Raw genomic sequence first — 26335 nt, forward strand, 5'->3', positions numbered from 1 at the left:
GTATTCGTTAACATATCTTAACTTTTTGATCAGTACTTTGATCTCAACTACAATATATTCATGTTAAGAAGTATTTATCATATTGTAAAAACTTAAAGTTTAGCGATTGTTTAATTTCGCGATTTGCAAGCATAAAGCTTTCGTAGTGCTATTCTTTCCGAGATATACATAGAGCTTTAAGCTACATACATCATACAATCCCAAATATTATGTGCCGCCGAAATTTTCGTGACCAAGCAATCCGCACGTAATTAGCGGAAATCCCCCTCGCTTAAATTTCCACGTTTGCTGTTTTAAAATATCTCAACGCTTGTATATATACTGATATCGAAAAAAATTGCTTTAGTAAATCCATCCGATAATTTTGTGATGAAATACTTTAAAACAATTAAATGATATAAATATATAAACAAGTAACAAAATAGTTACCACGTACAAAAATTCGTAAATTAATGAAGAATCAGAGAATAAAATAGTCCCATTTTTGAATCATACTTTATTGCACAAAACAGGAATGACTGTTCTATGCATAGGGATATAAGCCAAAAATTATATTACAATATTGAAGGTAAGGGTTATTTCATTTCCGTGTTTCGTATTGTAATGAAAATTTCTAGTTATATATTTTTTAGGATTAGTCAAACTTTTAAGAGATCAAGCTCGTTTCAATCAAAAAATAAAATATCAACCAAATATATGTTATTGTTTCTTCGATAACAACAAAATTTGAAATACGTCAAGAAAAGGATTTTACAATTTAAGAATTTTTTTATAGGTATTATCATAAAGGATTATTAATTTGTTGGGTACTAGTATACGAAAAGGTAGCCAATAATCTTATAAAATGTATTATTAAGTACACACAAATATCGAAAGATTGCTATTTAAAGTTATAAAAATATTTAATGTTATTATGTCTCTCATTCTGTGTATTTTCCGGTCTTTTGACAATATTGGTTTATTTTTTATTAAATATTTAATTATTAATCTAGATAAAAAGTATTTGAAAATTATAATTCTTACAGCAAACGTATCCATGTTGTTCCTAGTTATAGAATGCTAATGCTCCGAAAATTGTTAATGTTTGTGTGCATATTGATGTTAACTTCCATCAGTAATATCACTTTGTCCATAATCGTATTTAACAAAGCCATTAACTTAATAAAAGCAAGCATAACCGTTTGATTTCAATGCACTTTGAAGCAATGTTTAGCATAAATATTCTAAGAAAAACTGTCGTCGCAAAATATTTACAAAATACGCCAAATCCATATTATGCCAGAAACTCACAGCTTAGATTTTTAACAAATATTTAGCTTAGCTTTTTAAGTTGGACACTAAGAATTGAGAAATGTTACTACAACTTCATCCATTGATCGACTGATATCTTTTGTCAATACTTCATAAATTAATTATCCTTTTTGTAAATATATTTCATCTTTAATTCGTTGATATTTTATTTAATCATTCTTTTGTAGACATATATTTACATTGCCCCAATTCAACTTAATTTCTTAACAGATTAGTATTATAGAATCCCCGTATCATTTATGAATTGAAAACTACGACTTAGTGTAAATTGGCGTAAAACCGATTTTGTTTTAAGTGTATCTTTGTTAGAATTATGATATGTACACATGGGATTTTTCTCACACCAACGGTTTACTCAGCATTCTTGAACTGATTGCTATATATTATATTGTATATTTGTTTATGAAATGTAATATATCATTATATGAGTCATAAACGGATGATCTTAATTAATATAATTTTGCAAAGAATGAGAATAGTAAAAATCAAGTAAATAAATATTAAGATAAACTAAAGAACTTTACCGGTCCATATACCAAAAACTTTCTAATTATATGTTGTGTTATTTAATTGAATTATATACAATATACAAAACACAGAAATGTTATATTTTTAAACTCTATGATATTTTCTCTGTTTTAAAAACATATTCAACATATAAATTAAGCAAATAAATAATTAGTTACAATGTAAATGATTATGCTTTTTTCAAGTGCAAAATAAGCTATAAAAGTATGTGTAATTGTAAAAGAAAACTACAAAACACTGATGGAAAAAAACTAACGGCTTGACAAATATCCAAAGCAGACGCTTATTCCGGATACTTTCTAGGTAAACGCTTATTAATAAATCATCACTACCTTATTAGTATATGTGTAATTCCCTTGGATAGCAGTAGTAGCTGTATCAACAGATCCAAAGTCAGCTACATCACAAATTCCATTTAACAACTGTACAATAATCATAATGAAGTACTCCAGTACCGAGTATAAAATCACAGAAACAATACCACCCATGTAATTTACCTTTTCGATCGGTGTACACGCAATCTAATTGGATCACATCATGAAATGTATGAAGTTATTACCAATATACAAGAAGAAAAATTATTTTTCGCCACAACCTAGGCCTATTTCTAAACATCCATTAATATCTACAAAAGTTGAATACACAACTGTCAAAGTAGCACGTCAAGTTTTAGTGTCATCCTATACAAGTACCTATACTAATGTGCTTGGAATTTTCACCTTGGACCATAAAATGAGTAGGTTTCAGGATCCTTCGGTTCAAAGTAGTCAATTTCAGCATTCCTTATATAGGTGTTCTCAGTGTGTTTTCCTATCCTTAAATGATTTTCCCCGTTAAGATTGTTTACTTCCTGTATTTTACCATTCGGAAGTCCTCCGTTTTGCATGTAGGTACTGTAGTCTTTCGGAGGAGGATCTGCAACAAGAATATCACACTCGTCTGTGAATGGTTTATATTCATAGATCTTTCTCAGAAAGAGTAGCACCGGTGCATACAACAGGTTGCTGAGCATAATTGCAACATTGAGCCACATAAATCCGATGGTCTGCACGATCTGGCCGGCCATAATTGGTCCTAGAGCATAAGCCAGGGAATATGATATGTCGGCGATAGCATAAACGCTTCCGTATACCGAGGAGTGTCGAACATCCACGAGATAGGCTAGAGTGGGGAGTATAGCAGTATCTACGAATGCCACTCCTAGACAGAGACCCATTAATGGGAACAAAACCACAAAGAACGCACTGGAAAACGGAATAATAAAACAACAGACACCTTCAATGATAAGTCCTGTGAGCGCAACGAGCCATTGGTAGCTTGGGTATCGCTTTGCCAGGTAAACTGTTAAAACCACACCTCCTATATATGGCAAAAATGGTGGCAACCAAACGAACCCTATCTGCCATTCGGTCGCATTCATAGTCCCTTTCATCCACATTGCTATAGTTGGTTCCAGAAAAGCTAGTGATATGTTGGACATAGCTAAAGCACCAGCCGCTACTAAGATGTAGGGGTCCATTAGGAGCCTATATATGGGAGTTCCCTGAGGTCGCTCTTCCTTAGGAATAAGAGATCTCTCAAGACGCACAGGCTTCATAACAAACAGAAGGAGAATTCCATCTATCAGACACATAGAAGCAAGAAAGATAAACGGAACTACCTTTCCTGCAAACTCAAACAGAGTACCTCCAAACGGTGGGGCTACTAAGCATCCAAAGGATATAAAAGACTGGGCTATCCCAAGAGCTTTTGTTCGCTCTCCATCCTCTCGATACCTATCCGCAATCATAGCAAGTCCCGCTGTGTCTGCAAAAGCAGACCCAAGTCCTTGTAGACTTCTTGCAAAGAACAGAACGGCATATGTTTCCCCAAATGCAAATATTATCGTTGAGAAGAACATGATGATAAGTCCTATCATGAGCGGAATATCGTATCCAATCCTATCTATAAGAGCGCCGGTAAACGGGTTTACCATCAGCTGAACGATGGCCTTGGATGCAAAAAGAACACCGACTGCTCCGCCTCCTTCTGCATAGTCCATGTAGGATGACGAATCCGACTTTGTAGGCTTAGTCAAGTTATACGTTGAATTCCACGTGGCATTGAAAGGCGCTTCAACTACGGCTTCGTTGTCACTTCCCCAGTCTAGTACATCCTCTAGGTACATTGGTATAATAGGTACAATGACCATGTACAACATGTTATCCAGTAGTAGCGCCATACATACTATCAGAAGGACAAGTCGTCGCTGTGCTATCGGGTCATTTATTCTATCATTCAACATCTGAATGAAGTCAGTTACTTTTGTTTTCATGGATGAAGGTAGCGACACCATCTTGACACTTGGTGTTTAAGAAGATATTGCTTTAAAATACTTAAATCCCAAATAATTCCTCTGTTCTTTGTTCAGTGTACAAAATTTGTCGTAAAATCCTTGCAACGAATATCACACATTCACCACAGAAAGCATTCTGAACGAGATGAGTCAGATTTAAAACAAGAGTTGCTCTTTTCAGTTAGAAATATTAAATTACCTGCGAGTCCGACGAAAGCTTTTTCACATGGTACTTAAATGTCTTTCCAAAAGTGGAATTGTCCCATCCAAGTCCTTCATGTATAGAGCCAATATCTGTGTGTTCTGTCTGAGCACAAAGCCACCATTGCCTTAAAGAGGAGAAGAAATAGAAGCTTGTTGAAGTCTGCTGTAAAGTATCCGATATTTAAATAGATAAGGAAATAGCAATATCAGGCGATTCTAACACAGAGATGAACCATAGACAACACCAACAACTTTAACCACGAAATCTAGCGACTCTTTCATTACATAAAATCTTACGCTATCGATCGTTGATAACATTAAGAGACACATTAGTTTATGACTTAACAATAACAGAAATAGTCATTGGACTGTTTCCATGTGAGTTTTTGTTATGTTTAAAGAGTGCTCTCTTCCTAGTATAAGCAAATTTCGGTCCCCTCAATAACGCACCTAATGTAAAATGATGCTTTATATGGCCCGGTATCAGACACACTCGTGTGCCACAGCACAAATCGATTGACACTTCTTTGTTTTATTTAACCTTTCCCAATGTTCTTTTTGTTTGGACAAGACAATTTCAAGTAAAAATATGGAGATTTGTTTAATTTTGACTAACATTGCTATCTTAATTTATTATTGTGCAATAAAATTTTCATGCTAGCTCATTTTGTTTTGAACGTGTTAGCACAGAGATGAATTAGCGTATTTAGCTTTACTAACGTTATGCACAGTATTACGATTAGCGGAAACATAAGTGTCATGGACACATGTTTCTATTTTCCTGTGTATTTTATATGTTGTATGAAGAATATAAATAAAAACAAAAGTTTAAACTAATCATATTTAGCGAGAAAAACGTTAAAATTCATTTGTTTACAGCATTCAGAAGATAAATATCAAATTATTCTGCGGATCATAATATGTTAAAAAACTACGGACGTTTAATTATACTGATAAAAATATTTTGCCGAAGAATTAAACATCTAGTGTGACGATGAAGACACACATAAACTTTCACTGATATTGCTAATTTTAATCATGCTACGGGTTATAACAAGAAATTCATACGACTTCCTGATCTGGAGCATCAAGAAATAATGGTCTGCTTCGTCACGAGTAATTATATATTAGCTCACAGCTGAATTTCTCTTCAAGGTCGTTCATTTATAGCCATATTTGAAGGGAAAGATATCACTAAAAAGACGTTTACTATCGGGAAAATTCGCGAAAATATAGTTTTCCAAAAATATATTTTATTTTTATCTTTTACTTTTGTGAACTTCAATCATGAATTTTACATCAAAGCGATGACAACAATTGTATTTGTGTCGTTTTCTTTCACTAAACGTGTTTTTTGTCAAGTTGAAGATTAAGCTTTCAGGTTTTGTATTTAAGGCCATTTACATTATTATTTTTTTCATTCTTTTCAAACACCCAAAACTATCATTATCCCTGCCTTCAAAATATATTCTCTATCATATAGCCAGTTATTTTCGCCGGATAAACAATTCACGAATTTTACGCAAAACTAGAAAATCAACTTTTAAAAAATAACTGCGATTTTACCATAAAAATTAAATTATTCATTCATTACGTATAATTCATGGATCAAATTTTCGCGACACTGTTTAAGATTCGCGACATCGCGAAAATATAAATCCCATGAAAATAGTCGGCTATACAGTTTGTAGATTTTCAACCTAATTAAAGTAGCAAACGTTAAAAGTGGAGTTCCATTAAAAGATATTAATATATCAAACAGAATGAATTTAAAAAAGAAAATTCAATTTTAAGAGACCGTTATATTATTTTGTGAATGTAGGTTTCGATTTGTTTTTTTATATGCATCAAACACAAAATTCATTATTATTTAATTATGATGTTATAAATTAGATCTTGACAATGAATCTGAAATCCTTCGAAAATCTCTATTGATCTCTAGTGACCAGGTTAAGCTAACCATTCATCGCCATCCAATCTAAGCTTGTTATAGAAAGAACAAAAGTCAGTGTCCATTTCTGAAGAATCACGAGATCAATTTTCTTGGGGGAAACTTGCTCATTTAGCTTCTCAGTAATGATATTTTCTGCATGAAAAAGTCTTTTCCAACCGGAAAATACCAATAAAGATGCCTCTATTTTATTCAGTTGAATAAACAACTGTATTCATGTGGCTTTGGCCCCATCGATCGGACGCGGGCTAAGATTGCCGGCTAGCTTTACAACATGGAAGACGAACGAAATTACACATAATTTGGACAACATAAAACCCCGCGAAACGAACCAAGCAGTCCTGAGATTAGTACTACGGATGAAAATTGATTTAAACGTCCATTTTCTTAATGCAATTTGTAGTCATGATGTCTCTCAATGTTAACCGTATTTTTGGATTAGAATGGACAATGATGATATGAAATAACAACATCTTACAATAAAATAAACTCGTTTATCCTTCAAAGCTTGATAATAAATTATGAAGTTGAAATTAAGAATAATACAGAAAAATAATGGCAAATAAAAAGCAATAGATTTGTATTGCAAAAGAAGAAGAAGAAAAGGATCTCAGATATATTCGATTTATATTTCATCCAAGTTTTCTTTGGCAATACTCCTTTGATAATTGCAATACTGATTTTGACACCACACCTCTAATAATTTATTTTCTAAATTTAAACATTAAAAATTCCCAATACGGAATTATTTATCAAAACCCAGATCACTTTCAGACCTAATATGAATTTCAGAGTTTAAAACAAGCTGCAAATTATCACCGACAAAAATAACATTCATAAAATAACTGTCGACTCGTTGCAAGTAAACTGATTTAACGAAAGAACGGTTAGTGCCAAAACGAACCCCTTTCAAAATGTAGTGACGATATTGAAAAGGTGTGAACACATTTTAAGGACGAAGTGAAATTATTTTATCTTTTTGTCTGATAAGATAAGAATGGAAAACATTTCGCTGTCGTTTGGCACCTCCTGTTCACCATCATATCTGGGAAATCAACGCGCTTTAAAATTACTGCTAGAGTGTCCACACATAACTAGTAATGGATCTGCCAGAAGTTACCGGGATATTTGGTCGATACAGCTGACTGGCGACATTATCAAAGAAGTTCAAAGGAATTGGTGACGTACGCGTTACTATGTCTCTAAGTCTTTAAATATTCACCGTTCCTCGTTAGTAAATAGTACCGTGATCGACTGGCACGAAAATAAAATCTATTTCACGAGCCAAATAGAGAAGTGATATTCTAAGATTCTATAAACATACATATGAATAAATGATCCTCTCGCTAACACCTAACACACCGATAATCCATAACAATTAAACGCAAATAAATAATTAAAAAGGTTTCCATTGAGCTCAAAGAGAGGAATGCGTCTGTAACAGAGACGCAGCTTCTAACACAAATAAAACATGATTTAGTCGATTACATAGACGTAATTTCATGGTGAGTGTGCTCGAAAATTTTCCATTTAAAGATTTCTCAGTCAATCTTGATTTTACAATAGCTTTTTGTGCATTGCAATTAAATCTATAAATATGTTTTGTTGTTGAATAAAATATGTAGATTGCGCGGCCGTTGAGAATTTTTCTTTTTATTGGATTATAGGAATGATGCAGGGAAAATTAACACTTGGTCTATGGATACTGTTAATGAGTGGGAATCGGTGTTATAGTCCTATGTTAACTTTTACATATTAGATTTCATTCACCATACTTAATACCCAGTAAGCTAGATATTACAGGTGATAGATCTCGTCTATTTGTATAAATACACAAAGGAATATTTACATTGATTTGACTTGGATTGTTTTTTGGATTATTTGGTTTTCTATTTTTGTTTGTTTTGAGTTTTATCGTTACCATTCCTCTTGAAGTTGAAATGTCATATTATCTTCTGAATAGATAACTACTAGTTTTACTGATAGCTGTTTGGCAGTACAATATTCGAATACATTTTGCTTAGAGGTTTGAGTTCCACGTATAATTTCTTTATTTTATTTTGGATGTAACAATGCATTAGGTACTTCACATACAGTACTTATGACAATCGGAGCATAGCTGCGTATAATCGACAACTCCACACGACCATATAGATTCACATTACAAAACGAACTAATTTTAATTGAATAAGAAGAACACAATAATGTGAAATAAATTATACGGATATTATAAAAGACCCATTTTGTTGCGGTTTGATTGGTCTAAATATATTTTCTCTTAAAATGATGCCCATATATATCTCCATATTAAATGTTATTCTTAAACAAATGTTACAAACATAGTGAAAATCACAATGTTATCAAAACCAGCAAATCCTTTCATTTTGAAATGCTTTAAGAAAGCGAATAGGCACTTGAATTTAAATCCATTGTCTTTAATTTTAATTCCATTATCTTTTTAATGCTGCGATTTACAATCTGTGTGAGGCTGTGCATTAAGTTAGTCTGTTCTAAGTGGGATGTAGTTATGAGCTGCCATCCTAAACTGCTGTGTGAGAGAGAGCTGGCCGGCTACCATTGATCACCGCTAAAAATCAGTGTCAGTTGGAAAAAACTCAATATGTGGAGTCACAAGGAGGAATTGTCAGGCACAAGCAGAATTGATGTTCTACTTGTACGACCATCAAGTGTAATTTCCCCAGCTCTAGATATGCCAAACGACAAATCAACAACGGAAATTTGACAAGAAAATTGGATAATGACCAGGAATCGAAATTAGCATTCTTATAAAACCGTCTACGAAGGAAAAGCAAGCATCGGTGGAATAGGACCCCCGCAAGTACAGGGCAAGCCAACCTCTCGACCTATTCGAATGGTATTGGATCCTATAGCACGTTAAACAACAAAAGTTAAAGACCAGTTTTCAAATACAACGTCTGAATTTCTTTTAAATACTGACATTTTATCTGATATCAAATTGCGAAATTCTGAGAGTTACAGTATTGCCTAACCAGACAAGAATATGGCAGAGTCGGATTTTCTGGGCACGTGTCCATATTCTAGATCATTTGACCCGATGACGTAATAAGATAATCGTCCAATCGAAATCGATGGATCCCAAAAGCGGCAGTACTAGAACTATCGAGAGGAAATTGCCTCTGTCTTGTATAATGCAAATATAGGGGTATGAATTCGTGTAATTAATGTCGGCTATGACGTCATAGACTACACAATTCACAAAGACTGATTATAAAGAAAATTTGATCATAGTTGCTTCAGAAAGTATCGAACTTTATACAATATAAATTGGCACAATGCCAATATTTGCTTGGGACAATGCAGAATTGCCTGAATGTCGTATCGTCTGTCTGTCTAGGTTTTGTCAGGCAATAGGTATGATTTCAACCTCACAAATGAAAATACCAGAATACATACCCATCGAATAAAATAGAAATATATGCATCTCGAATTTTTGTCGCATGAGTGTTTCTAAATTTAATTCCCATAAAATTTCAGACATGACAATGCAGAGTTGTAAGTCTTCATAGTTTCAAATTAACAATTTTATAACGGTATTTTTCATATTCTATTAATAGCGAAACGCGTTCGAAAAACAGCGGCATGGCCTGTTCTTGCATAAACATTTTATTACTTGAACATAATTATTTCTTCGCCAATGCCTTTAAAGCGAATGAAGTTATGTTGAACGAGTTCTTCTTTATAAACAGAAATAAATAAAAATAAATAAATGTCAAAAAGACGCAAATAGTCTCAACTCGTAACTTTTAAACCTTTAACTCATAGGTTTTAATTTTGTATTTATTTTGGGTTGGTTGTAAGGCTAATATATAAAACTACAAATTCTCTTTAATAACCCTGTACATGGTACCACACAGTATTACATGTACATTGTATGCCCCGCACCTATCAAACCCTGAGATCGATACAAAATCCATTTAAAATAGATCCCAAGAAGAAATAATAACATCTTTAATGTCCCCTATACATTGCAAGAGGATCTAGAAATCTGCGTTTGATTGGCGTAACATGGCAGACTCTTGGGATGTGGGTAAGATGTGCGAGTTTCACCATTACAAGTGACAAGACGGTGAGGGATAAACTCTCTTTATCGTCTCCAGCCACAATCTAACGCCGCAAATGTGTTTTTATTTCCCGTTTTTATCACCCCCTCCAACCAATTCCTGTCGCATATTTATGTACCTCTAATGTTTCCCCTTTTAAAAGCTATATACTGTTCTTCTCGTGCAGTTTTGTCTACGTCGCGTGCACGCACGTGCCTGACTACCAGGCCTACTGGTCTACCACACGCGACAGTTACTGAAGGCGTATGATGTATTGTTTAACGGTACTAGCAGCTACCGGACTGTAAGGAAGTGTTTCCCCGCTGCCAGGAAGGACCGCTCTTCAACGTTATTATTTATCTGTCGTCTTTTGATTGAGTACCTGGTATCAATGTGCCATCCGGCATGGTAACGAGCCCAAGAACTATGTACATCCTCTACTGAGAGGCGTTAAGAGTTATCATATCCGGCGATTTACATATTCGTGACAATGTAGTCCCAGTCAAAACAGGACGTCAATGAAATATACACAATTGATAGATATGAATTAAATAAAAAATGCTGCAGTACGAAACAGATGAAATCAAGACCCCATGGGTGACCTTTTTACATATATAACAAAACCAGAAAGATTCCGATAGCAAGTGTGGAATTTCGTAATAGTTTATTTGACATGTAATAGCTGCAAGTGCAGTGGGCAGATATTTTCTGACTTTGATGGATCATGAGTTAGCGATAAATGACAAATAGGTTTTAATTGCCTCCTGCTGTCCGCAAGTCGCAAGACCGACAATTCTAATGGAGATATGGAACTTCTGCACGCTGTGTGCTATAACGATTTTACAGCATTTAAAGATCCGGACCATTTCTTTTCTATTCTCAATATAAACTCGGCTATTCATAATGCTAATATTTCTTAACTTCATTATTACATAATCAATTCACGTACCTTAACAGAATAACTGCATCCTAACAGTTAGTTATATTATACAATTATATTATATTGCATGAGTTGTTTTCTTCACACATATAAACTGGAACCATACTTAGTAGTGTTTTGGGTCTTTTTCATGGATTCTCTTGAGTTTTATTGTCAATAAAGTGCTCATTATGACATAAATTTTATAAATTTCTCCGGTGTTTTGAATCAATACTACAATTAAAACTGATGTTTTTTGCTGATTATTTAGCAGATAATATAAGTCCATGCCTATAGGTTTTCAGAGAATGAATTTTGGAGCATGATTAGCGCATTAAGAAGATTTCTTTACGGGTTCCTGCAGGCTATTGTCACTTAAGCGATAATTCTTCGATCTGATAAACGAAATCCATTTCAAGAAAAATAATATCTATAAATTAGCCTTAAAGTGTAAATGATCGAAGTACTTGTAACATTTAAACAGAAATCCTGAATGCTCCCTTACAGGTGTGTACTTTGTTTGGTTGACAGCATTGCAGCATACGTGTTATCTACCTATATAATAAGAATTTAGAGATATTAGAATGGTTGAACAATATAATTTGATTGTTGTTTTACAGATTGTTACGTAGAGAGCCTAATACACTAGCTTAATGTACAATGTATCAAACCATAAGCTTGCATCTATAAATATAATGCATAGTGTCGTGTCGCAGTTAGTTCGATTCAATTCCACAAATTCAACATTGCGACAGACAAAATGATGTCTTCGGACAAAGCGTGCGCAGCTTTCCTTTTCTGAACTTTTTATCATCTTATGACGCCACAACTTAAACAAATGATAATCAGTTAGTTTTTATCTCCACCGAAAAGCTTGAAATTAATAAAGATGTCTTTTATTTGCTATCATGATTCTTCCATATTTCAATATCCACTGTTATCGAATCCCTTTGATCTGGTGTTCCGTGTGTTTGATATTCTACCAATATCACCCTTCTTCTCGAGTTCATTTTGGCCGCTGGCATTATCTGTAAGTCTTTTTCACAATCCGTTCAATGGTACTGCCTAAAATCTCGGACCAAACTCTTAGCAACTTTATCCGGTTTTTATGTCAATCAAGTATGTCAAGAGCCGTAAAGACCGTTTTAGTGTTCACGGATTACCCTATAATCCAGTTTATCGACAGCAAAAAGTACACCAGAAGGTTCTGTATATATTACTGTTTTATGTTAGAAAAGTCTAAGAGAAACACTCCAAGTGTTCGAAAAACCGCAACGAACCTTACCTATGTAGCTACGCCGTATTCAAAGCATTTGGCATATACAATATAATAATAGACGTAATAATGGCTGTTGGTCTCTATAATTTATTATTGATATTTATATCTTAGAAAACACCATAACAGCGGTCAGTAATTTCTGCTGGACATGTTGATAACAACTACTGGACATCATCATTTTTATAAATGAAAAAATAGCATTACAGCTGAAGTATGACTATTGCTGCGGGTTGACAAGCATTTGATAAGGCGTGACACCAAGTGGACGGGTCCAGCAGTGCGGGCCTGTACATGCGACTATATTCTAGTCTTGTTACAGTCAATGGGCTCTCTTAGTGAGAGGTACTTGCTTGTCAATATATCCGTTTAATGAACAGTTATCACACACAAACACTGTGCGGTGTCGCGATTTCCGGCTCGAGAGCCAGAGCAGGCTTCGTCAACTTGGTTCAAATTGGCCATTTGCGCCCCGCTCGCGCTCATGCCGGTCATTATGCACGACACAATTATATTTAGGACGACTTGTAGGTGTAACCACGCGTGGCTATTAGGCGGTATGTATCGGTCTAAAGTTGTCTAATTTAGAGGAAAATATTGGAAGCAATCAAATTCCCCTCGGGATCAATATATGTCTCGTTACTCTAGACTTCGCGTCATTAAAGGTCAAGTCTTGGCCTTAAGCATGCCCACCTGCTCGAGCGCACGTGCATGTACGTATCTGTATAATTAATTATCATTTCACGAGAGTTTTGTAATACAAATTGGGATCATTATACTATAAAGATTACTAACCTTTCATTTGTTATGATATCAAATTACTAAGCTAATATGATGATGCATATGTGAATCTAACAAAAGTTATCCAATCTCGTAACTGATATACCATTAATTGTAATGACTTTTTAGGAAATAGTTATGGAGGTTTTGCAATATAATTACTTGCATTATGGTGAATTACATATGTTGGTATATATTTGCTGTCACAAACCATTCAGGAAATTACTATAAGTCACCAAACATAGTTCATATTACTGTTGTTACTTAGGAAAATGTAAACTAGTTATATTGACATCACAACACGACTTCGACGGAATCTCAAAACTAAGGACAAATGTAAATAAAACATTTTACAGAGACACGCCAAAATGAATAAGAGGAATTGACACAGATGTTCATAAAGAGTGAGCGTCGCTGCTTTATCGACATCAGAAATACAAATTTAGGTCGTATCCAGAAATGCAAATCTAAGTCATATCCAGAAATACAAATCTAAGTCGAAATACAAATTTAGATAACATTCAGAAATTCAAATCTAGACCATGTTAAAAATACAAATCTAGGTCACATTCAGAAATACAAATCTAGGTCACTTTCAAAAATACAAACCAGGTCACATTCAGAAATGCAAATCTAGGTCACATTCAGAAATACAAATCTAGGTCACAATCAAAAATACAAACCAGGTCACATTCAGAAATACAAATCTAGGTCACATTCAAAAATACAAATGATGTTTTATTCTGAAATACAAATCTAGTTCACATTCAGAAACCCTTATAGATAAGATAGCTATTGAAGACATGTCAAAATGCGTAAGGTTTTTTTCGGACGATGCTTTCTATTCGCGTTTTTATGCCATGACAATATTGACGATGTGATTCTGTGTATACACATTAATACATGAAGAATGTGAATCAGTTTGAGCCTACCATCGCCAGTATACTAGTGAAATAAAGGTCTCAAAACAGTATCTACTGGGATTCATCTATCAATAAATAGTAAATTGAGAGATATAGGAGCTTTGCTGTACATGCAATTGTTTCCTTTATCATTTCCGTTTACCAGGTCTGACATTCAGTGACCACTAGTTACACATTCATCACATGCAATTTTCCTTGGTAGACAGTATATGCCAAAAGACAGAATCACTTCAGTTCGATTGAAGATTTGAATGTGAGGATGCATAATAATCTCTTATTTTAAACCAGACGTAATATTGTATCACATAGTCTGCTTCTCTAAGCACACAATGACGTCTGATGGTGAGGACAGAATTTGTTTGGTGTTTTAGTGAAATTAGAAATCACGAACTTTTTGTGGAAATTGATTGAAAAGAAAAATTATTTTAAAAAAAAACTCAGCAAATCCTGACCTCCCCAGCATTCGACACATGTTATTGTTATTTGTATTGTCAGTATACTTGTTTAATGCTAAAGTATACGAGTTGCGCATTGCGAAAAAATTGTTTCATTATTGCACATTTTCTATAGAAGATTGAAAATTGTTTGTTTGTCGACTTGTGTATACTGACCATATAGTGCTACCTTGATGAACCATACCGGTAAACCCAGTGAGTTGACATAACCCAAATTCTGCCTTGGATGGGCGAATGTTCAAATAAATGATCATTTAAGGCTGCTATTATGAATAAAAAAATACTCCGTATAAATGAGGTAAAATTATGAGTTATGAGGACTATAGATTTATGTCGTAATACATGTGTAAAAATGAAGTAAAACTATAAACAATGCTTATAGACTAATAAAACGCCATCCGTCCAGGTTAACTAGAACATTCTGAATATTTGAAACTGATCGTGGGAATCGGCCATATGTTCAGAACATAAATCTAGAGCATTGGTTATATTACGGATTGAACTTTATCCTAGCCAGCAAACTCTCCTAAGATAGATTGACCATGATATAGGTTCGTAGTGTACTTGTTAACCAATCAAATACGTTCTGGGTATCAGATGGAAGTAAGCGATAGTTGATCAAAGTTATTACATCTAAACAAAGCACTTTCATATTTCAGCGTGCATTATAACGAAGGTTATATTTCTTTCATTCTTACTGGTTACCAATGAGCCAGTTTCTTGAGCCAATCCTACATTTTGTTATGGAGTTTCTCTCTCTGCGTGATTATCCCTTAATGTCGATGGGGACAGTATATTGAACTTGTTTGAGCTATGCCTTGAACCTTGATTTTTAGATGCCCTGGACAATGGTTTGATTAATTACTGCGTAGGAATGTTAGTCAATAGACAACAGTTCTGATGGTGTCGATAATTGGATACAAGTATAAATCATTAGTTCATACTCATGGGTAATAGAGTGACTGTTGTTTATCATGTTTTGTTTTCAAACCCTAAACATTAACTCCATAGTCAACTACAATGGAGTTTATGAGATGGGTTTTCTATAGTGAAACATACACACACACAATATAAAAGTCTCCCAAAACAGACAAACACACACGCACCACACTGTATTAACGGAAGGCCGACCTTACATAAGCTTAGCTGTTGATAGGACGTAAAGACTAATAAGTCAACCAATTGCTCAATTTTCTATGCAAATCTTGGAAATATATCTTTAACATTAGTGCAGTATTTTAATTATTATTCGATGTCACTGAACAATGATATTGAATAATTCCCAAATCATTTTTCATATTTTAATATTGACAGCACAAAAACGTGACATATATCATGAATTATATAAATGGAATAAACAAGTTAAAAATAACCCCAAAACGATTGTTTTTATGATAACACTAGGATAATTATGATTACCAAAAGACACAACATGATCAATTTACAATACGGCTAAATATACAGTAAATGATTTATCATTAATATTGAAGTACATTGGATCCCTATAGATTATGTGACGAATGCTAATAACACAACGTGTCACTCAATCAGTAATACATTACGTATACCAGATTAATCTTTCAGAGAAGAGCAATCAGGTGTAGCGGAAGTAACGTGTCAGAGCAGTGCATGCTGGGTAATCATAGAGATAGGCTAAAATAGCCCATAAATTCTAAAGGCACTGATGTCATGTGAGCTTCAAAGTGCAGAATTGTAGACTAAAACTTAATTTTTATTCTTCATCGATTCATATCCTGGCGCTATAAATCTATAGCAATGAATTCCAATTAAAACTGACATTTCCTTCAGAATGTCGGGCCGAATCGTTGAGCGTGAGTATTGGGTTTATGAGAATAAAGGATAATAATTATATAGATACAGGTTAGGATGACAAGACAAGAAAGCACCACTAATTAGCGAATATGAAGATCGTTTTCCGTTTAGTCATCTTATCCACTGTAGTAATTTTTTTTATAGGATTAGATAATTTGGTTTAGTTAGCAGAGGCAATGTTGAAACAACAGATACTCCTTTCGTAACTTGCTCTAATCATCTGTAATCGTTTTAAGATCCTCTAACGCTAGCATATCTACCCTAGAAACACTCCTTGTTGTACACAGAGAAGACACCAATAAACTACACGGTGTATCCTTAACATATGATTCTATATTGCAAATTCTATTTGGAATTTTCACAACTATAGTTAAAATTGGTGTATTTCACATGTCTGTGACATATATGAGCCTTAAATATGTAACCAAAATTTAGTATATAGTTGTATATAGGAGTTCCATGAGAAAAAACACAGACCTAAGACCTGTCCCTAACAAATCACCACACGTAAGAGCGTCGAACCCCAAAAGCAAAAGGGTACAAAATGAGAATATCTGACCACATGTTTTCTTTCTCAAATACACAATACAATCCATATGTGGGGCATCTACCTATGACTGCGGTTTCTCTCCGGATATCCCGGTTTTCCTCCATCATCTGAATCTGGCAAGTTCATGACCCTTAGCTGTTACCAGGACATTAAACAAATCAATCCAGTAATAAAAATGTATTACATACAGAATAAAGCAGTATACGCAGTAATTAGTAATTTGAACTTGATATATTACTTCTGGTCGAGTAGACAGGTCTATTGAAAGGTAAGATAAAAAAAAATTGACATAAAAATCAATAAAAGGATATATATTTCTGACAATACTTCAAGAAAATTAAGTGTTGCTTTTAAAAACACTTTCCAATTTTCCATGATTAATCCCATTCTGACATATGACGTCTTGTCCTTATAAGTATAATTGTATTGATAAAAGGGAATACAGATCGTTATAAAGCTTATCAATCATTGTAACAATACTACAATGGAAAGTATAACAATGGTTTATATTGATCAGATCGATCTCCTTCTTGTGTACATATCGCCACTAATTAAAATTCTCAGGACAAGAAATACAGAAGGAAGAGGGAGGGGGTTTGTATCTAAATAACTTCGATGCGTTCAGTCACGCTGTCTCAGAGCGTAGCCTTACATGTATCCGATTCGTAAATTCTAGACATTTGAAGCGAATGCACCTTTTCATTTTCTTGGCAAACTATATTTGGATTTAATCAAAAATCAGTCCATTGGGCAGATAGGTTTGTCTCGGTCCGTCCTGTAACAAGTAAATAATATGGCTGATATGAGATCAGAACGGAAAACATCGATCAGCGGTCAGTCACGCAGAAATGATGGAGTGTCGTAGGATTCGTAGATACCATTCTCATCCAAAGGAAAAAAAATATCATATTGTAATATCAATACTTGACAAAAACAACCAACAGTAACATCTATGTTTCATCAATATGTATATATTGGAAATATTAAAAAAAACACTTAGACAGAAAAAAATGATTGTTTAGATGCATATTACGTTATGAAGATTGCTGTATAATATTATTGTATTTTATATTGTATTTTATCCAATCTCCAGTAAATTACTCTCCTGGTAAAATACTGTTTTTCGTGGTCAAAAATATATCTGTATTACCCCTGTAAAACAGTAATGTCCTTGAACTAAATCTATTCCATAAGTATCTCCGTGTAATGAAATATGAACTATGAAAACATTAAAACGCAGAAAAAATAAAGATAATTAATTCCAACTCAATAACAAAGCCATATTGAATTGCAATATTGTAATAGGAAAAATAATATATTTGTGTCAGGAAAGAATATGAGGAGAATAGCATAGCACCAGGTGTCACCACCAAAATCTAGGTCATATCTATGACATGTCGCCATGTGGATACATATCATAATACAATTAACATGTCCGCCGTAATTAAAATCTGGTAAAAATACCTGACATCGTAGTGGGGATAGGATTTCAACTCTTTCGATACAGCTGCAAGTGATATACTTTACTGATTTACAGACTAGACTCAATATTCATACTTATTTAAACAGCATTATTTGTTGAAACAATAGACGAGCGTGTTTTTTTTCTCTTTTTTTTTTTATTTTTTTTTTATTTTATTTTACTTTATTTTTCTCATATTTATTTTTCACTAAATAATAATTCAATTTTGCTTGTTACGAGCATTTTCATTGGCTTAAAAATTTACTTTATCAGCCCATAAAGGAAAAAATGGCGTCGCCGTTTGTAACGTCGCTTCTGATTGGCTGAGATGACGGCGTAATAATTTCATAGACAAAAGAGTCCCAAAATGAATTTTAAATGTTGAAGAGATTATCTTTAGTAAATTGAATTATAAGGATTAATTTGAATAGATTCTTTATGTTATGGAGATATAACACAAAAATCTGAGTGTACTCTCATCATAAACCGCTTCGCGGTTCATTTAGAGTACACTCAGATTTTTGTGTTATATCTCCATAACATAAAAAATCTATTCAAGTTAATCCTTAAATATTTTCAAAATTCTTAACGAATAGATATCGTTATCTGGAGCCATTGAAACATAGTATTTAACAGAGTAAGAACACCATATTTTGAAAACTCCAGTGAATCGTATTCAAAATATTTTGTTCTAAAATATTCCAACAAGATAATTTAAATCATTTGGATGTTAAGAACTAGCGAATTCCCATTGTGTTTGTATTCACGTGCCATATTATAACCAACAGTGTCAAAAATGTCCTTGGTTTTGACAAATCGAACCCGCCTAATTACTCTAATATTGACACACTTCAATGACATCATTCATTCAGAAAATGTCTGGTTACCCAACATCTATTTTTGGATTTGAAAACATTTATTTAAAACAACTCTGTGTATTTTGACAGATATTAAACATTAATTTCATTTGCAAATACTGAAAACATTTGGAGTAGAAAGCAAACAAACACTCTAATATCCCCGGTGGGTTTTCTGGGAACTTGTGGTATTTTGCCAGCTGTTACACACTCGTGAATACATAGACTTTTTATGTGCAAAGGAAATGCTCGATGATCTCGCTATAATTAAAAGAAGCGTTCGATATAGAAACAATGAATGAAAAAAATGTGTATTTGCTCCGTCTGTGTATGAATTAATAGATATCATCGCTACCGCGAGTCACACAATCTAATTGGGTTAATGCATTTGAAAAGACAATCAATTACATGGTCATTATGTACATATGTCTATTCAAAATGAAAAGAATATTATATTTCATGATATGTTTGCTTTCTACAAATATTGATGGGTCATATGAAATATGTTTTTAATTAACCTACACAGAAAATATTTGTTTTTCTCAAAATGTGAGAACCATAAGCAAAATATGAGATAAAACACGAGTATCCTATATAGATATATTAAATAGAGCGAATAAATATGGAGGGCAATGTACGCCTGTACCCGGCAAGGCATGTTTCTTCTCAAACATCCCAAGAGGGCAAAGATAACATCCAAATCAGCCAAATATGATGTTCTCGATATTCCGGATAACTACGTCAATAAATAGGACTTACATTGATATATACGTGCTACCAGATGTTATAAGTATGGTGTGTGTAACTCGTCCGGGAACACATTAAGAGTTTGACCATCCCCGGCAAATGAAAAGGCATAATGTTATCTGAACTGATATTTAATTAAATGTTATACTATCACAGGGCGTATGTAAGTGTAGATCAAAATAGAGTTCCGGATATTATATGTATATTGTCAAGATTTCCGATGTTTTGGTTTGATATTTTATACCGATCTAGATTAAGTTTTTATTTTGTCTAAAGGAATCAATTATAAGTAAAAATGAAAAGTTCCTTTTGGACGAAATGGAATGCAATGTTTTTAAATAGAGTCAATGTTTTTAAAAGATCCAGAAAAAATACTGATATATATATTAGCATCATACTTGAGTTGCATGTGGCTATGACTTAAGATTTGATTGTTACTATAGAGGTATCATCAATGGTTCTATGAATACCAATCCATATATTTAATATAATTAAAAAGTACGGAAATAATTTCATTTTCATTTCTCGGTGTATCTTTACATCCCAACAATGTACTACTTAGATATAATTTTATCTGCAATTTCAATTTCATACAAAACACATCATGTTGAGATACGGAAAAGTTATATCAATTCAATGTCAAAAATAATTTTCAAGTTTATTTTATCATTTGACGAATAAAGTTGATGTTTGCCTATTTCATTTTTTACAGCTAATTCTATTTTACAGAATAGAGATTTAGAAGGATCTGATTAAACCCCGCCTTCGCTGTAATGATACAATTATCAATATTGTCGCCTGACAATCGGAATACGGCCCTAACTGGACCCGTCCCCTGACACCTGCTCCGGGGAGATAACTAGATTATCCAAATTAGCCTACCGTTAGTCTGGTGCGCCGGAGAGCGTATAATGTGACGAGTGAAAACCCTTGGGAGTCCTACAATAGTCAGGGGCTATTGTTTACAAACATGTGTTGATATATTTAGCACAAGATAAAATTGTCAGCATATTGATGTTTAAACACATTTCATTGGTTTGGATTTTCTCCCCCAACCCCAGTTGTTTTAGCATATAACACGAGAAAAATAGATGAACATTTTTAGTCTGCTTTAATAAAATGCCATGCAGTCTTAATCTATTTTTCCGTTGGTGTTTGTATATAAAGATAAGTCGTAGTACATACTGTTACAACACAATGTGCATGTTAATTACAACTATGATATGATTTTAGTTTTTGCTTTGTAATTCTTCCATTCGGTATCAAAAATCATATAACAAATGAAATCGTCATAAGCTAGGCATCGTAAGTGTAGCCCATATCTATACATAGAGGTCTACATTATTCTTGTAAGTTTCAGTGAAGAATCAGGGCATTTAATATTACAAAATTAAAGCTTTTTCACAGTACCGCGCTAGCTTTATTTTTTATAAAAAAATTATATTATCAAGATTTTAGTGCATCGAACTTATTTTGAATGTGATGTTTTCGCCATATTTGTCACTGCGTTTTACTGGAATATAATAAATAAATAAATGAAATGTAATTTTCTCGTCTGACCGCACAGGCGTACTGACTAGAATTGCTGTATAATTATAGAAAATCTTATTTGAATATCTTTAAGACAAATGAAGAAAAAAATGCCCTCACCTCGGTAAGAAATGAGCCGCGACCAATTTACTCATTCACCGTATCACAAATCCGGCGTCGCTACAATAAACTATTTAGGTCTGAATCCGGAGGCTGCGTATTTCCTTGTCCTCTTCAGAAATTAGACGTTCCAATCTCTCATACGCGCATCATCAACGAAGCGATGCGATATGTTTGACTATTTTGAGAACGTGATTTCCAAGAACATTAGTTTAGTCACGTGATTATGTACTGACAGATACATGTACGTAGCAGATAAGGATACAGCTCACGTGCTTTTTTTCCTCTTAACATTACGCGCGTGCTTCTGTATTTCCTTAACGTTACATGAATAATGTTAGATATCTCGGTAACTGGTATAGCAGGAATTCCTGCGCGTGAGAGACAGTTCCATGATTGTTTCGCATGCACTGCTTCAATTGACACACATTAAATACGGTCAGACTTTATTCTCCTCTAAAAAAACAATGTTGAGTAATCTTATTCATCCATAAAACTATAAATTAAATCTTTCCTCGATCAATAGACACACGCTTATAAGTAATCGATTTGTATTTAACTTGTCACCGCCAAACCCGGACAGGAAACTTGGGTTATAATTGTTCTACCACCTTATCAAAAACGACATCACAACAAGCGATAACATTATAGAAAAGAGGAGAAAAATCGAAATAGACAAGCCATTTGTCATGGTAGCAGGACGAGTTTATCATACATATCTCTGCCATATTCAGCTATTTGGACTATATACAAGACACTGATAATCTAATTTTCAGCTAAGAAATTTGTAACGAAAACGCAATTTTGGCATTTTATCCACATGTTTCAACGCACTTCAAACTCATTTCGGAAGACGTTCATTTTTTTCGCAAACCATAACAGTCACGTTCGAGCTGCCAATTAAATTAATTTGACATCAACCTCCTGTTGTTTTCTGTTAAAGATTCCAAAACGCGCAGAACTACCAGGTTAGTAAATGTACTCAATATTCGGTTTTAGGAAACTATTTCACTTTTTAAAAAAGATAACATAATTTTCTATGTGATTGTCAACTTAATATTTCTTACTAATTATTGACAAGCGAATTGTCATGACAGAAATACCTAATCAGTGCTTTCGTTCCTTTTACATTTTCATTGATTGAAGAAAATGTGTGATTTTCTTATTTTAATATATAACCTCGATTCTCTTATCAACTTTTATCACATGAACGCAATCAGCAAATGTTATTAAAAGTGCTCTTATGTCATTAGCAACAAATCTTAAGACGTGGTTAAAATGTCTGTTCTCAAAAGGGATTTAACATTAAATACAATGTGATTGCGAATGCACTCATCTCAATACATCATATCAGCCTAGTTACGGAGTAATTATCAAATAATTACGGCTTTAGCGCTCTGTCGCCGAATGGCGGACTCATGCCGCAATGTTCATCAATTGTCAAGTCTAAACACTGGTCGAGCTAAAACTAAAATCAGAAGTTGTCCTAAATGCATAAATATTTATATATGACCTTAAGTCATGTGATTATAATCAGTAAAACCAATTCTTAATAAACTTCTAGGAATCTCTTCGGGCGTTTTCGTCCCGTTTTGCATTGCAACTATTTTAAGATACGGTTAACAATAAATTGGATATCTTACCTTAATTTAGATGTCACCTGTGCTTTTTTGGTCTTGCTCTTCATATATCTCCAAGTCTGATCAAGGCGATTAAAGGCATTTAAATGTATGTTTCGTCTTGTTATTTAAAAGACTGTTAATTGCAGTCACGTGACAAGTTTATGCCGGTTGTCCGTTACTGAAATCAATATCCGTTTTGTCCACGAACCCTTAAGATCAATGTTGATCCGGTGTCCTGACTCGCTGCTTTACCCTTACTACGCGGCTCCGTCAAATGTGGCAGCCAACGAAGCGTGCCGCGCTCCGCTTCCACATCTCATGCCAATACTCTTAATGATGGAGTCGAGTTTACATCACTAGAGGTGATGGAGTCATGAGTTAAACTCTCCAGGCGAGTTTTCTTTGGTTTCCTTGATAGCATATGAGTGTTCTTAGGACAGATAAACGAGAATGTCAATACTGAACATTTTAAAAAATAAATTTTGTCAGTAAGAGGATTCCGTTTTTGAAGTGCTCAATGTCCACATGTAAATCAGTATGAACAAACAAACAGAAAAACAAAAATCATACGATCACTCACATGTTAAAAAATAACAACAAAAACACAACCCGTATAAAAAAGCCCAGGATAAAAATGTACAACAAAATCTTGTCGTTTGACTTAAAACAGAAGATAAAGAAGTTTGTTTTGCACTATGAAAAGTAGAATTGAACGGCTACATATGTTTTTCCTATTATCATGATATCAACTGTATCGGCGAACGGCCAATGATGGTACGATTATCAATAACAGTCGACTTTTAGGTACCGGTCTATGGTTGTCAGACACGCCATTATGAAATATCTTAGTTTCTGGAGCTTGTATCGGCATCTGTACGTAATCTGACATTTCAGAGTACCAAGAAGTCACAGGGAAAAAAACTTTGGAGGATTTTCTTGGGGTTCGCAATATAGGAGCATACATGTTGTACTTAACACACAACCAGAGCTCATGTTCACCGCCATACGCCCAAAGATATTAATGTCAAAGATGAAATCCCATGGTGGCTCAGGAAACCATATTATATCAAGAGACACACTTCCATATTATTGGTACACAATTTATGTATATGTGTAATCAGACAAAACAAAATATATTGTTATAATGTTATAACTAATACCAGACCATTTATTGAACAGCATTTGTAAGACGACTTCGCATGCTTGCATGTATATGCACGAGTTCAGGTGTGTAATCGTGGGTTTATACCACACCCGTAAGCATGCACGTGTAAAATGTGGTTATACATGACACATGTAAGTGTCCACGTGTCTTAACGGTGGTTTTAGTTAGTCTGTATGCGTCAGTACGTGTCACTATTGTTTTACGACGTCTGACAAGGTGCCTGTGTATCAGGTACCTTGTACGCGTCAATGTCTGCCAGGTAACTACCGCTTACGTTTATACTATTGATTCAAGCCGCAAATTATCTCGTTTTCTTGGCAGTTTTACGAATGTACCCAGAATGAGAATGATTGCTTTGCTTAGGATAGATCCAAACTGTTATGTTACAATATCAACTGAAGGTCAGTGGTACCGATATTCATCTCTATAGTTTTAAACAATATGTTTCTAATATATTTTGTTAACTTATAGCTTATCTCCAAATACCATGACAACATCTTCGTATTTTGGAAAACTAGCCGTATATCATCTTCGTAAAATTTGACTCTTGACCTAGATAATACATATTGTCTCATATTGTATTTGTTGTGATTTTACCACAGATGTATGGGTAAATTCCTTTGCTACTATTTAAGTATATTCCTACTTGATGTCTTTGGCGGTATGTTTCAATGATTTAGCACTACGTAAAGAGTCCCACTCTTTCAGATAGACACAACACGAACAGATACCGCAGCCTCCCAAGACATTCACAAACGCAACACATTGCATACAGGGAGCCGTCATTAAATGACCCTAAGCATAATTAACCAACTTAACATTCAAATATTTTATCTAATATTTATTCCTTCATGTCTGGGGTTCTGTTTTCTGTAGGTGTCACATTTGGTCCAATAAAATTCGACATTTAACATCCCATAATAGCCATCTTATTGTGTCAATATCCGTTCTAGGGAGCTTTCAGTCTTTGTATTCGCACGTACCTACCAACCAATCAACCGATCAATCAAACGACTAACCAACAAACAAGTAAGGTGTTCAGCCAATCGATCTACCAACCAACTAACCAACCAGCTCTTCATCCAAACAACCGACAAATCAACCAAATCCAACCAACCAACCCACCAACCAACCAATCAACCAGCCTTTCAACCAACCAACCAACCAACCAACCAACCAACCAACCGACCAACCAACCAACCAACCAACCAACCAACCAACCAACCAACCAACCAACCAACCAACCAACCAACCAACCAACCAACCAACCAACCAACCAACCAACCAACCAACCAACCAACCAACCAACCAACCAACCAACCAACCAACCAACCAACCGACAAAACAACCAACCAACCAACCGACAAAACAACCAACCAACCAACCAATAAACCAACCAACCAACCAACCAACCAACCAACCAACCAACCAACCAACCAACCAACCAACCAACCAACCAACCAACCAACCAACCGACAAATCAACCAACCAACCAACCAACCAACCAACCGACAAATCAACCAACCAACCAATCAACCGACAAATCAACCAACCGACCGACCAACCAACCAACCAACCGACAAATCAACCAACCAACCAACCAACCAATCAACCGACAAATCAACCAACTAACCAATCAACCGACAAATCAACCAACCAACCAACCAACCAACCAATCAACCGAC

The 26335-nt window shown here is 34.3% G+C and overlaps 2 protein-coding genes across 2 annotated transcripts in view; both read right to left on the minus strand.

Annotated features, from left to right (window-relative positions):
* The window catches only part of LOC138323703 (choline O-acetyltransferase-like), a 78687-nt gene extending 54670 nt beyond the window's left edge, over nucleotides 1-24017 (minus strand). Inside the window, exon 1 of the mRNA XM_069268497.1 lies at nucleotides 23507-24017. The gene's annotated coding sequence lies outside the window, so the exon portion shown is untranslated. The remainder of the gene's footprint in view (nucleotides 1-23506) is intronic.
* On the minus strand, nucleotides 2555-4174 carry LOC138324401 (vesicular acetylcholine transporter-like). Its single transcript, XM_069269467.1, has one exon. It carries the CDS (start codon nucleotides 4172-4174, stop codon nucleotides 2555-2557), a length of 1620 nt encoding a protein of 539 aa, XP_069125568.1.
* Nucleotides 24018-26335: the final 2318 nt, after the last annotated feature.

Source organism: Argopecten irradians, chromosome 5 (assembly GCF_041381155.1).
Source record: "Argopecten irradians isolate NY chromosome 5, Ai_NY, whole genome shotgun sequence".
NCBI classification, from domain to species: domain Eukaryota; kingdom Metazoa; phylum Mollusca; class Bivalvia; order Pectinida; family Pectinidae; genus Argopecten; species Argopecten irradians.

Excerpts from the sequence above, each read along its gene's own strand:
- LOC138324401 (XM_069269467.1), bottom strand. The coding sequence starts at position 4,174 with ATGGTGTCGCTACCTTCATCCATGAAAACAAAAGTAACTGACTTCATT.